The sequence below is a fragment of the Corvus hawaiiensis genome, chromosome 9 (assembly GCF_020740725.1).
Source record: "Corvus hawaiiensis isolate bCorHaw1 chromosome 9, bCorHaw1.pri.cur, whole genome shotgun sequence".
Taxonomy (NCBI): domain Eukaryota; kingdom Metazoa; phylum Chordata; class Aves; order Passeriformes; family Corvidae; genus Corvus; species Corvus hawaiiensis.
Window position 1 is genome coordinate 23,380,423 of NC_063221.1, and position 12,724 is coordinate 23,393,146.

General features: G+C 43.4%; 1 protein-coding gene across 7 annotated transcripts in view; it reads left to right on the top strand.

The window, feature by feature from the left end:
* RNF220 (ring finger protein 220) overlaps window positions 1-12,724 on the top strand; it is a 220,625-nt gene that overhangs the window by 170,053 nt on the left and 37,848 nt on the right. For 5 of the 7 annotated variants that reach the window (XM_048312572.1, XM_048312576.1, XM_048312573.1 and 2 more), the window contains 2 exons: window positions 1,654-1,775; window positions 2,798-2,930. In XM_048312572.1, coding sequence (XP_048168529.1) covers window positions 1,654-1,775; window positions 2,798-2,930 — 255 coding nt within the window. The remainder of the gene's footprint in view (window positions 1-1,653; window positions 1,776-2,797; window positions 2,931-12,724) is intronic. The other 2 variants (XM_048312577.1, XM_048312578.1) reach the window with 1 other exon arrangement.

The following is a 12,724-nucleotide window of genomic DNA, read 5'->3' on the forward strand; positions in this document are numbered from 1 at the left end:
TAAACCAGAACTTCAGAAATCTCTTGCACACTGAAGTACAAGCCAGAAAGAGCGTGGGTTAACTCTGCGTAAGAGAGGGTTGTGGGGCTTCAGTAAATAAAACTTAGACAAACTATGAAAGTTGTGTGTGTTAACTTGAGAGTCTCTGTTGTTCAAAGTGCCAGATATCAAAAACATTCTTGTTTTGGTTTCTAGTTGCTTTCTCTTATTTTAGGAATGTCACATTTACAGAATCCTTTCCAGGATCTGAGGAATGGAGATTTATTTTTCAGGAAGTTTTTGCACTTAACGTATTTCAGTGAGGAAAAACAATGCCCAGGGAATAATTTGAACCTTTCTTAGTGCTGGAGCATTAGAGAGCATAGAGGATGATAAATACTCCTAGTTCCAGATTGTGGGAAAATATATCTTAACCCAGAGAGTCCTGAGTCCAGGGAAGCCAGCAAGAAAGTCTTGAAGTCTCTTTAGAAAACAATTGACAGAAACTTTTCCTGTGCACTGGTCCTTCTCATCCTGGCGTTCCAGCAGCTTTCTCTGACTCGTTGGCTGCAGGGAGCTGTTGATCCCACAGTGTTCAGGCATGAAGGCTTTCAGAGCATGCTGCAGTGCTCACAATGTCAGTAACGATTTCTGGCTAACACAGCTTTTTGGTGGTGTCATCTCACATTATCACATGGGCTTTCCTTGGGCTTTTTGTTGTCTCTCATTCAGAATTTTGACCTTCCTTATTAATTAAACAGTGACTTTCCTGCAGCCAGTGATTGAGTTATTCAGTAATACCTGCCTAAAGCCATCATAATAAAAGACAGAAGTTCTTTTTAATGCAAATTATTTGGTTCCAGATGTTTTGATCACATTAAACGATGGCTCAAATTAACCAGCTATTGGATTAAGCAACAGGCTACCTTGGCTGCTTTTTCTAATCATTGTGATTCCTAACATGTTTGTTTCCCGGAGCATGCTCTCAGGAAGGCAATGTAGCCCCTAGTTTTCATGAAATAAAAACAATAGAGAGCCAGAAGCTATCTAGAATGGGTCCTGTTTCCTTTCCATAAATATTACCTGCTAGCAAGATGGTGCTCTGACTTGTTTGTGGTGTTCTGGGAAGAAATTTTTCAGGGTGTACAGGAGGCTCTGTGGTCCTAGAAGTGTTTGTTAAATACCTTGTCCAAGGCTATCAGGTGCTACATCATCCTTCTACACTCTAGGCAAGTTCTTGTAGAGGGAATAGACGTGTTTGTGGAACGGCCTCAGACTTAGAAGACAAAATCCAAAACAGGGTTCAGTGGCTTGATCACTCAACTTTGAAAACAATTTCAGATTTCCAAGGGAAAGATTTTAACTGTTTTAATAACTTACCATGGGATGTGCAGCAGATATTCCCCCTCCTAGTTGTTAAATTGTGAGTAGCTGCCTCTGTGGAATCGGAGTGCTCAGCTACAGGTTACAAATTTCCTCTGAAAAGTGCCAAGTAACAGTCTCTGTACTGTTTATAGAGGTCAGAATAGGAAGTTGCAATGGGATTTTCTGGTGTGAAAGCTTACCATTTCTGCCAAGGGTTTATTATTTGGAGCTGAGCAAATAAAGTCTGCATCACAAACTTGACATGTCTTCCTTTTTTGTTTGTTTTCTTTCCCTGATTTCTCCATGCAGCTCGGATTGGAAAAATGAAACGGAGGAAGCAAGACGAAGGGCAGGTATGTCCCCTCTGCAGCCGACCTCTGTCAGGATCCGAGGAGGAGATGAGTAGGCATGTGGAACAATGCCTTGCAAAGGTAGAGGCGCAGCAGGATCATCAGCTGCCATTCCCTTCTCCCTACTCCCAGCTTTGTCTGCAGTTGACCTAATGTGGGGCAAAAACTAACATTGCTGGGCTTGCAGGCAATGCTAACTGTCTCCCTAAGATCTGTAGTCAGTTCTTTGTCTGGGAAGATGGATTCTTCTGGATTTTTCTCTTCTGTTGCATTAGTAACTTTTTTTTACTTCATGCACCCTTCTGCTATTACTGCAGTCTAATTTGTAGATTTTTAAGGGTGGAGCTATTGAAGTTTGTGAACCTTTTGTAGGACTTCAAGCATCCTATACAGCACAGGAAGAACAGTTCTTTCTGATTTGTGCCTTTCACAACATTAGAATTATTGTTTGGTTGGTTCTTTTGTAGCAGATTGAGATTTGTAAAGGTTGCATGACCACCTTACTCCAGGAAGTGCATTTAAGCAGAACCGTTCTCTTGCTGTTCATCCCAAAGACAGCAAGGAAGGAGAAACAAGCCCTGGGGGAGGGAGAGAGTTGTGTCATAGAGCTTTTTGTCCATGTTTCTCAGGAAAAACCTTCAGTAGAGGACTTGTTGCCTCAAGAGGTGCATAATATAAAGAGAGGTGTATTTTGATCAGTATGCCCCAAAAATAGGTTACTGGAGAGCACTTCTGCTAGGGGTCAAAGGAATCTGTGGTATCAGGTTCCTCTGTGATAGAGGAATTTTGCATGCAAGGCAGGGGAATGCATGTTGAAATGAACACCAGCATTGTTGTAGGGACCAGACCTTAAATTTCCATGAGTAAAAATTATGGAACTTGCAACTTGTTTTGATCTTAGGCTGTCTGTCAAGTTTTTTCAGTACCTATTTACTTCTAGTTTTGATCAGAAGGAGCAGGGGTGGGAATAGAGGCTGCTGTACGCTCTATACTTAGCTGTCCTGGGAGCAGTCCAGCTTTTCTTCCCCATCCCACCATGAGTTATGAACCCCAAAGAGCTGTTTCATGCATCTCAACACTCTGCCCCGCTTTACCCCCTGCAGAGAGAAGGTTCATGCATGACTGAGGATGACTCTGTGGACATCGAGAATGAGAACGGCAACCGCTTTGAAGAGTACGAGTGGTGCGGCCAGAAGAGGATACGGGCTACTACTCTCCTGGAGGGAGGATTTCGAGGTGCGCCGGTGTTTTGGGGGCACTTGTAAATCATTCTGCTGTGGAAGTTGATCATTACCTATCTTTAAAGGGAGGGACATGGGGATTTCTCTTCCACAAAAGGCAGAACCATCAGCTTTTGCCAGAATGTAAAGTGATTTCAGTTTTTTGTCTCTCTTGAATGATGAGAGTCAAAATTTGTGCCAATCTTGGAACAAAGCATGGGGTTATTTCTCAAGAAATGTGGCTGAAGAGGGAATGGGTAGATCATTTTGGGAAAAGAGCATTTTATATCTCACACATAGTAAGAAATACGTGGAAATATGCGAAAAGAGGGAAATAGAAATGAAACTGTAAAAATTCCCAGCCTGGAGTGACGAAAGCTGGTGTATCAGCCTCTGGTGATGTATTGGAGGTGACAGCTAAGTTGCTTTAGCACCTGCATAAAATATTAAAGGGCCAGTTGTGCATTTATCACTCCATCCCTTTTAAGGTTGATAAATGAGAATCCAGGAACCTGCTCCGCACCTCCAGCACTGCAAGCCCTTAGGGCTCTCAGACAAACACATTTTATTTTTCCTCCTTCTTTTGCTCCTTCCCCAGTGACGGGGAAATCAGTTACCAAGGAGAGAGTGAGTTATGGCAAAATTTGACCTCTCGTGAGCTTTATTGGTGAAAGTAATTTTAGCTAGAAACCTGGCCCCTTTCTTACATTCAGCCCTTTGGCCTCAAAGAGGAGGATTTACTAAACTGTTCGTTGGCATGAACCTCAGGCACTCACAAGAGTCTCGCAAGCAATCCACGTAGCGCATGCTTAATGAGAGGAGGAATGCTGGCTCCCTTCGTTCAATAAGGAGAATGGGATGTGATCTCTTCCTGTATCAGCTTGGATTTTAATTTAAAATATCTCAAGGGGAAAGGCTACTGCATAAGGGAGTTGGACTTAAAAGCCAGCCGTATGCTCAGCTAAAACCAGGCACTCCTGGTCTGCTCTTGCCTTCCTCTGAAATTAAATTGTAGTTGTGTTATAGCAGAGCAGATGATCAGGAGCACAGAGTTGAAGGAGCAGCTTCTTTGGGCTTTAAAGGATACCCAGTGAAGCTCACGCTGTTGAATCCTGTGTCAGTAGCCTAACTTTTTTTGTGACTGTATGGAGAGTTCTGTCTGCATGATTCCCGGTAGAGGCCTGATGAGACCATGCAGAATCTTAGACTATGTTTATATAGTATAGACGCTACAATCTATAGCAGGGAAGCATGGGTTGTCTGTGTGCCTCTGTTGTTGTCACTACTAGTCCTGATTAGAAAAAGCTATTCAATTCATTTCTTCCCTTTTTGTGCATGAGTAGTTTCTTCCTTCACCCCCACCAAACACCTGTATTTGAGGAGAGCATGATCTTCTACTTCCTTTGGTGTGGACATGGTGCTGTCTTCACCTGGTTAATGTTCCCAGTTGTTTTTGAGTTAACTCACTGAAGTGTGATCTGAACCTTCCACATTGCCTTGGTTATATGGAGACCTTCTTTCAAATGAGGCTTCAGGTGGACAAAATGCGTGTAATTTATGTGGTTAGGCTGGGTAAATATAAAGTACTTGCTCTGTGTTGCATTTTCTTCAGTATTTTAAGGAATTCTGGATGTGTTAGTTGTTATTATGTAGATCACCTGCTTTCCTCCACCAGAAGTTAGACAGGTTCTAGCATCAGTCAGTGTTGTAACCTCTGCGAGATGGCTGCACACACATGAACAGATACTTGGGCCATTTGTTCATATTTAGAGATGGCCTTGCTTCTGTCAGGAATTATGGGGTCTGTCTCTTCTTTCCTTTTTGGCACATTTGTGACACTTTAAAGAATTACATGGACAGATCCAGGAAAAGATGGGAAGTCCAGGAGAAAAGCAGAATACAACTACATGCGGTTCTAAAACCCTCCATCATCACTCTGCTGACAAGGCTTTTGGGTTAGACTCCTCTTTGTGGTGCTGGATGAAGGGTGTCTGTAGATCAGCTCACAAGCACAGGAATGTCCCTGTAGTATTTCTAGTGAGAAACATCCTCCCTGTGCAGCATTTTGTGACAGAACCACTGCTGAGGAAGAGACTCCTGATACCTGAGCAGCTGGCAGGTCTCTAGCACCTGGCCTTCCTCCTCTGGAGCACACCTCTGCTGGCAGCTGGATTCAACAGCTGCCATGCTTCTCTAAAGAAGTGTCCTCTTCCCTAAACAGTGGAATTCTTTCCTACCAACTTTCTACCTAGTATTTTGGGATAATCAGACATAATGTACAGGGTACCAACGTACTCTGTGCAAGAAGTTGTTGTAAAATTTGAAAAGCCAAAGCAAAGCTGGAGTGATCTCCTACAGCTGGCTGCTTGCATTTATTTTTAATTAAGTTACACTTTTTCATGCTCTCTTTTGTGGCTCTCCTGTTGGTCTCTGACTGCTGGCATTCATGCGTCTCCATCACTCAGGACTGCTATGTGCACTCTCAGGTAACCTTAAGGTGACTATCTTTCTTCTTTCTCTGCCAGTGTTGGCTCTTGCCAGACAGAATTCTTAATTTACAGCCCTGAAGCATAGCATAACGTTTGGTAGATGCTTTCTAATTCTTAAAACTGCTTTGTGTGGAGTTGGCAAGGCCCTCGTTAACCCCCGTCACCTGAGGCTTTGCATTTGGCTCTGTTCCTTTTGCTGAGAAGTAGCAGTGATGTGGAAATCAAAGGTCTTTTATAATGCCAGACAGCCTTTGCCAGGCTACAGGGATGTCACCAATGTCTAAAGAGATGACATGGGGAAATACATGAAACCGGAGGGGAAAAGAGATGGCCATGTGTCTCATTAATTTTTGGTTAATGGTGTGTTGCTTTGAGGAGATGTCACAGCTGGGTGAAGGGGGGGAGCAGGACACTGTGGCCAGTGTGTGTTGCACATAAGTCCATTGGGCAGCATTACAGCAGTGACTCGAACTTAACACTGATCCTGGCTTCTTTTTATCATTTTTGGTTAGCAGACAAGGTTCATACCACTCTCAACATGAGGAAAATTCTTGCCAATTATATGGAAAATCCTGACAGATTCCCAGCTGGAGTAAGGTTGAGAAACCTTGGGGTTTTTCTTCTTAAAAACAGAAACATCACGGAAATGAACAGCCCTGTTTGAATTTTCTGGAAGGTGGTCTAAAACCTAGGACCAATCATAGGTTGAAACTCTCACTTGTAAGGTTCCTAAGATGACACTCTTCTGCTTCCAAAGCACTTGCAGGGAAAACTTGCTCTTCTAACCTGAGGGGCTGTCTTAGAAGCTGGAAATTCTTTGTCTTCTCTGTTTGTGTTAGAGCTGCAAGCCCCCAGTCAGGTCTAGTGTAGCAGAGCCAAAGCGCACCTACTTGGCCGCCACAGCTTGGCATAGCTGAGGCAGCAGGTGGAAAGAACAGGCTATGGCAGCAAGTAGGAATATGGCATGACTGAGAAGTCCACAGAAGACTGTGTTGTCTCTGAAGCTGTTTGGTTTGGTGAAGGATTTCAGTCAGGAAATGTTTAGTACTTCTATCTGCCCTCCTGGCTTCTTAAAGCATCATTTTCTATCATTCAATTTGCTCTCCAAAACCAGAAGGATGCAGGGTGTAAATGAAGATTATTGGCAATTATATAGGGTTTGGTACCACTTTGTTTCAGCAGAGGTCCTGCTTGAAGTAGGGGTTTGTAGGAGAGCTTGTGGTTCTGTTTGGGGTTAGGTGCAGAAGAGCACCAGCATGAAATACCAAGCTCCGTTTAGGTCAAGCTTGTACTTCAAAGTGTAAAACTGTACAGATAAAATAATCAAATATTCCCCTGCCTCAGCACAGTGTCACAAGACTACAATTTCTCTTGAAATACCTGAACATTCAGTAACTATCTCTCCGCATGTCTCTGAATCATCCCTCTCCGAAGCTCTTTGTTGCACAGGATTATTTCATGCCATCTTTAATGAGTTTCTGTGTTTAGGATGCCAGCAAGGCTTCGCAAGTGAAAGCGTCAAGTGGTTTCCTCTCTGATGTGGGGTTTGTTGGGTTTTTTTTAATGCTCAACATATTTGTAGCAATTCTTCTCTTCCAGTCCGGAATGGATGCACATTACCCTCAGTGTTTACACTGCAAGGTTATCCCTTTAAAGAATTCCTGAGGGAAGTTCAAAAGGGTTTTTTTTTCTTTGAAAGATTTGGTGTCTCTTTTTGTGTGTATGTTTCTTACTTGAAAGAAGGGAAGGGAGGGGGGGAAGTGGAAAAAAAGTGCTTTATCTGAAAAGAATCACATCAGCTTCACACTGATAGAAGCTGCTGTCATCTCTTAAACGGCTTAGCACAGTCAAAAGGCAAGAGGACTTAAAACAGTGTCTTACACAGGGATCGATGGGTGGAACACATAACTCGTAACTGCAAAAAAAAAAGGCAGCTCGGGGGGAGAGATAACGGTAATGATTGCATTGAGGGAAGCTTGAGGGAGGCTTGTTCTTTGTAACACAGCTTCAAAGGTGTCTGGACTGGTGCCTAAGCAAACTGTCCTGTGAAGTTGCTGCCTCTGTAGGTCTGGGGAAGGCAGGGGGGTGGGGGATGCTTGCACCCTTCTGTTTCTTAACAGATGGGACAAAGATTAGTAAATGCCAGGTTAGCAGCTCCCTTCTGCTGCCTCGGATTTGAGGAGAGGATTTTGTCACTTGGTCTCTTTCTGTCCGTTCCAGGAGGCAGCTTGTCCGGGAGAGGGGAAGGAGGAGAGCACGGCTGGGGCGGTTGGGGAGCTGGGTGTGGGGCAGGATGTCAGTTTATCGATCGCACCTCAGTCAGGAGAGCTGCGGGCGCAGCGCTCTGAGCACGAGCGGCAGCGTGCTTAATGTGATTGAAAGGCAGTTAAAATGGCGGTGACCTTTTCAGGGGGAATTAGATTGCCTGCCAAGAGTGGTTAGAGGGAGTGATAACGCCAGCTTGAGGAAGCTGTCCAGTCTGCTTCAAAGGGAGAGAGACAGGGAAAGCAAGCTGGCAGCAAGTACCATTTAAAGCACGAACCGTGCGGTCTGATAGAGCAGAGATTGCTGTCCTCTTTAGATATGAAAGAATTGAAGAATTGTAGCTAAGTTCTCTCCACCCGCCCTGTCCTCCTCTTCTCCCCTTCAGCTCCCCCACCAAAAAGCCTTCCTCTAGGTGCATTAGCAAGCTAGTCACCATTGCTCTTCTGGGTTTCTTTTGCTTCAGCAGATCAGTTGCATCAAAAATAACACAGAACAGAGAAAGACTTTGAAAATGTTAAAATGGCAAGCAGGGCATTTTCAGGGAAGGATACTTTCTAAGAAAGATCAACATGACAAGGATCTGTCTGATAGATTGTAATACTCTTGAAGAAGGAGAAACACACAGGGATTACTTAGCTCTGAAGTTTCTCTTTATTTTTCTGTATTTCTTTTTATTTTTCCATGCTGCCCTCTTCCCAGGCTAGCAAAGGCCTTGGATCTGTTTGTTAATGTCTTACCAAGGGAAAAGAACAGCACAACTAAGCATATGCATAGAGGAACTTGATAAAGCCTTTATAAGCTGTAACAAACTACAGTTATCCTTGGGTGTCCATTTGCATTGGATCTCATGTCATGTACAATTAGGGCAGCTGTCTGGAAAGTGGGACTGTATTAAAATGTTTAAAAGTTTCTAGCAAATGGCTGCAGTCCTCTCACTGTCAGCTTTCTATCGCCACAGAATCAAGATATGCTTCAGTTTGAGCAGCAAGTATTGTAGGCCAGCCTTAATCCGGTGTGGCTTAGTTGTCCCAGAAGGAGCATTGGGGCACTAGCTGTATGCTCCTCCAGTTTGTTCTCCTTCTAAATCCATGCAGCATTAGAATAATTCTTTCACGTGTGAGGACCTGGCCTCAGAACCTAAATAGATACCTTTTTGTTCTCCTACCTCAACAACAGGATTTTGTGATTGCAGTGACTTCTTGGGTCTGGTAACTGCCTGGCAGAAAGCTCCAAGTAGAGAAGGAAAACTCACTTGTGCATCTCTCTGTGATCTCATGAAAGCAGAGCTCTACAACGAAACTCTTAAAATCTGTGTTTGACACGTGTGGAAACATGGAGAAGCGTCTTCTCTAGTGTTACAAAGATAGTAGCAGAGCTGGTGACAAACCTTAAAAGTCTTGCTGTAGAATCTCACTTAGTAGCCAGCTGTGCCCTCTTTTTTAAATAAAATATAATGAGACATGCAGGAAAGCTTCAAGAGGCAAGGAGACTTCTCTTCTCCCATGTCAGGAGATTAAGGCTGTATTTAAGGTTATACTGGTAAGAGGGTATAAACTGATCTACTCAAATGCAGCAAGAGCATTTGAGCTGAACAGTAAGTGTGTGACTTCTCTTAAGACACTGTGTGGGAAATGGAAGATGTCACTGGCATATTTAGGCCTTTTGGAAGAGTGGTCTAGTAACTAGAATCAGTTTTGTTATTGCTGTATAGATGAGCAAGAATTCATTTTACCTTGGCAGGCTGAAGCAAACTTCAGCCTGGATGCAAGAGCAGTCTGTGGTAAGAGTATAGGGAATCTTTGCTGTAGTGAAATTCTTAATCTTCCCCCATTTTGCAAGAGCTCAGTTCAGTACATTTCTCTGCCACGTTTCCAGTGTCAGCGTCTCTCTCTAAGGCGAATGTGTCTGTACATCTGAGCATCTTTCCCAGCCTCTCAGTCCTTGAATTTTAGCCTTCCTGTGTTTGGGTTGCTACCTTCCGCTGGTCACTTCTATCTGCTGTAAGCTTCCAAGTGGGCAAGACGTATAAATTTCGTGTTTCTCATGTGCTTATTCTGTGCCCTATCCCTGCTGAGCCCCAGAGCACTTGTATCCCTTACCTCAGCCGCTGTGTAAAAGTGGTAATCCTGGTAATCCCTTCATTGCAGAAGCACAATAATTTGGACTGGTCTGATGTAATAGCCCAACCACTTCTTAATGTTTGCACCTCTCTCCTTTGACAGCAAGTATTTGCCCAGAAGATAATAGTTAACCTAAAAATGCTAACAAAATCTGTTTGCATAGTGTTAGATACAATAATCACATGGGCTGCACCTGATTCTTCCTCTGTAGTTTGTGTCTGCATATAGAATTTGAAGGGTTCTATGGTTAATAAATATTTCTTAAGTATTGTCCTGTATATTAATATCATAAGTTGACTCTAGTGAGCCAGAAAAACAGATTAGAGTAGTATGTGATCTAAGAAGAAAAAACCTCTTACGTTACTTACAAAAGCCAGCATGACCTGTCATGTAATTGATGCCCAATGTCATGTGTGTTTGAAGTTCACATAATTCTTCAAGGAGCACCATTTTCTTCATTTTAGAACACAAAGTAATCAATGGGACTTAGCAAAGTAAAAATAATTTTAACTGGAAAAAAAGAAATTGGTGAGGATAGCCGTTAAAATTAGTCATTGTTGATTGTACATTTTTGGTAACTTGAATGCATACAAAAACCTAAGAATCTAATTTTTATGCTCAGACTGCCAGAATGCATTAGCTGAAAGGAGCACAATCAACTAGACCTTGGTGGTTGATTTATGTGATACTGACAGCACTCTAACCAGGCAAAGATTTTCTTTGGGACAAAGTGGGATTCTCTCCATTTTACAGTATTATGTATCATATTTGGGGGATGAAAAGGGATGTCTGTCACACTCTTCCTAGAGGAAGGAGGACAAAAAAAGAAACCAGAAAATGTGGTTGTAACACCATGAAAATTAGCAGGGGGAGTAAGGGAGCAGGTAGAGCACCTGAAACTACTCAATTTTTTGAAGTAGACTGGGTTTCAAGTTGACAGTTCCTTTAAACTTCAGTTTTCATCGATCTCAGACATCAGTTGCTCTGCAATCCAGTTTTCTAGTGGTCTGTTAGCTGTGGTTTTGAAAATCCCCAGCTTTAAGATAGTAATCTGATAAATTTTTAATTTTTTTCCCTCAAGGGTCTGCAGTTTTGCTAGAACTGCAACCTACTTCTTGGACACTCAGGTCAAACTTGAGCTTTAAGCACACAATAGTTGATTGACGTGATTTTAATAGCATTTTAGAATACAGTTGTTAAGTCAGGGGCAGTGAGATGTTTCTAAAGGAAAAAGGGAGCACAGGTCTCAATGGCTCTAAACAGCTCCTGTCTCCGTGTGTCGTCTCCTACACACGGCGGTGAAACGCATTATCGAGTAGTGCCCGGAAAGTGGCTAACTGCGTTTGACACACGCCAACTCCCTGCCTCCACACTGGATAATTGCATTGTCAACTGTTCAGCAAAGTGGCAGGTGACACTGCAGCCGGATTGATTGTCCTACTATGGAGGCTCCCAAGACTGTCAGCCACCCAATCGATAGAGTTTACACAAGACACTGTGACTGCATCTGTAACTAATTTCAGTTTGAACCTCGCAAGCTGCGGCTGTCCCTGTTTCCTGGCCTCTCTTCTTTGCTTGCATCTTCTCCCTGGATGAGGAAGTTGTTTTTCCACTGAAAGCCCAGTTTTATTTCTTGTTTTGGAGCTGGAAGTGAAGAAATCAATGGTGTGTTTTGTGGTTTCAGAGTTGAGGGCATTACAGCACATGGCTAACTAGCAGCTCCAGTTTTGCAATCAATAGACTGATCAATTGATTAAATTAGCACTGATTTTTCTTTCTTCTTTCCACCCCAGAAAAGAATTAGTTTGGGAGGAAGAGCACATGTGTTTGGCCTATGAAATTTAGCCCTTGGTTTTTCCAGTCCTTGGTTGCCTTTCCCCCATGAATACAATCTCTGTGCTCATCATTATTTAAAGCAAACTGCATTGAGCCCCACCACTGGCAGCAGCCCGATGTAAGCCAGGGTGTCACTTTCAGCTGTTCACCAGCCTTGCTGCTTCATGCTCGGCTGCCTTAGAAAAGTCATCCTCCAGGCTCTGCTGTGCTGCTTTATTATTGGCAAAGTTGCGACATTCCTGTGATCCCTGTCAGTGGTGCTTATTGATCCAGTGATGTGAATCTGCTTAGTGATTCAAGATTACTTTAATTCTCCCTCTTCCTTTTTTGTTTGTTTCCACCCTCTCCCCAGGGGAACAAAAGCTTTCAGATCCACCTTTCCCTAACCGTGGAAAACGAGCTGTAGCTGCAAAGACCATGGCTGTTGCTGCTGCTTTTGTACTTTAGCTCTGGGTTTTGAAGAGCAGCCTTTGAGACAGACATGAGGCTGTTCTTACCTTCCTGTATCACACCAGCACGAGGCTCTAGGAGGCAGCCATGAACGGCCAAACCAGATCAGACCTGTGGTCCGAGTGTGTTTTCCCCTCTGCAGCCATAATCTGTACCTGGAGGCATAAAAGACATCTCTGGAATACTCCTCAATGCTGCAAGGGGTGGGGAAGCCTCTTCCTGAGCCTTGCAGCAGCTGGCTCTTACTCTGTACAGCAGTGCTTGCCTGCCCTTTGTTCAGCATGCTGCTGCAAAATTATGTTAATGGTCGTAAAATTATATGGCCCCTTTCTTTAAAGGCAGCTGTTTGTGTGATCTGTGAGCAGAGATCCCTGTAAGCATCCACACTGGTAAGCAGTCAGGTCTGACAGCCCATTTGTGCCTCTGTGGGAGCTAATAGATGGCATCAGATGGATGCATCTGCTCTTTCAGGTGTGTGCTGTAACAACACAGTTGGGTGTCAGTTTTCCAGGTAAATCACTGTTTAGCTTTAAATGGATCTGGCTCCAGAGAAATGAAACTCTTGTTTTGTAAGCAGCTTTTCTTGGCTTCTGATTGTCATCTTTTTTTCTGCAACAGGCTGGGAACCTCACCAGAAGTATTCTATCCCT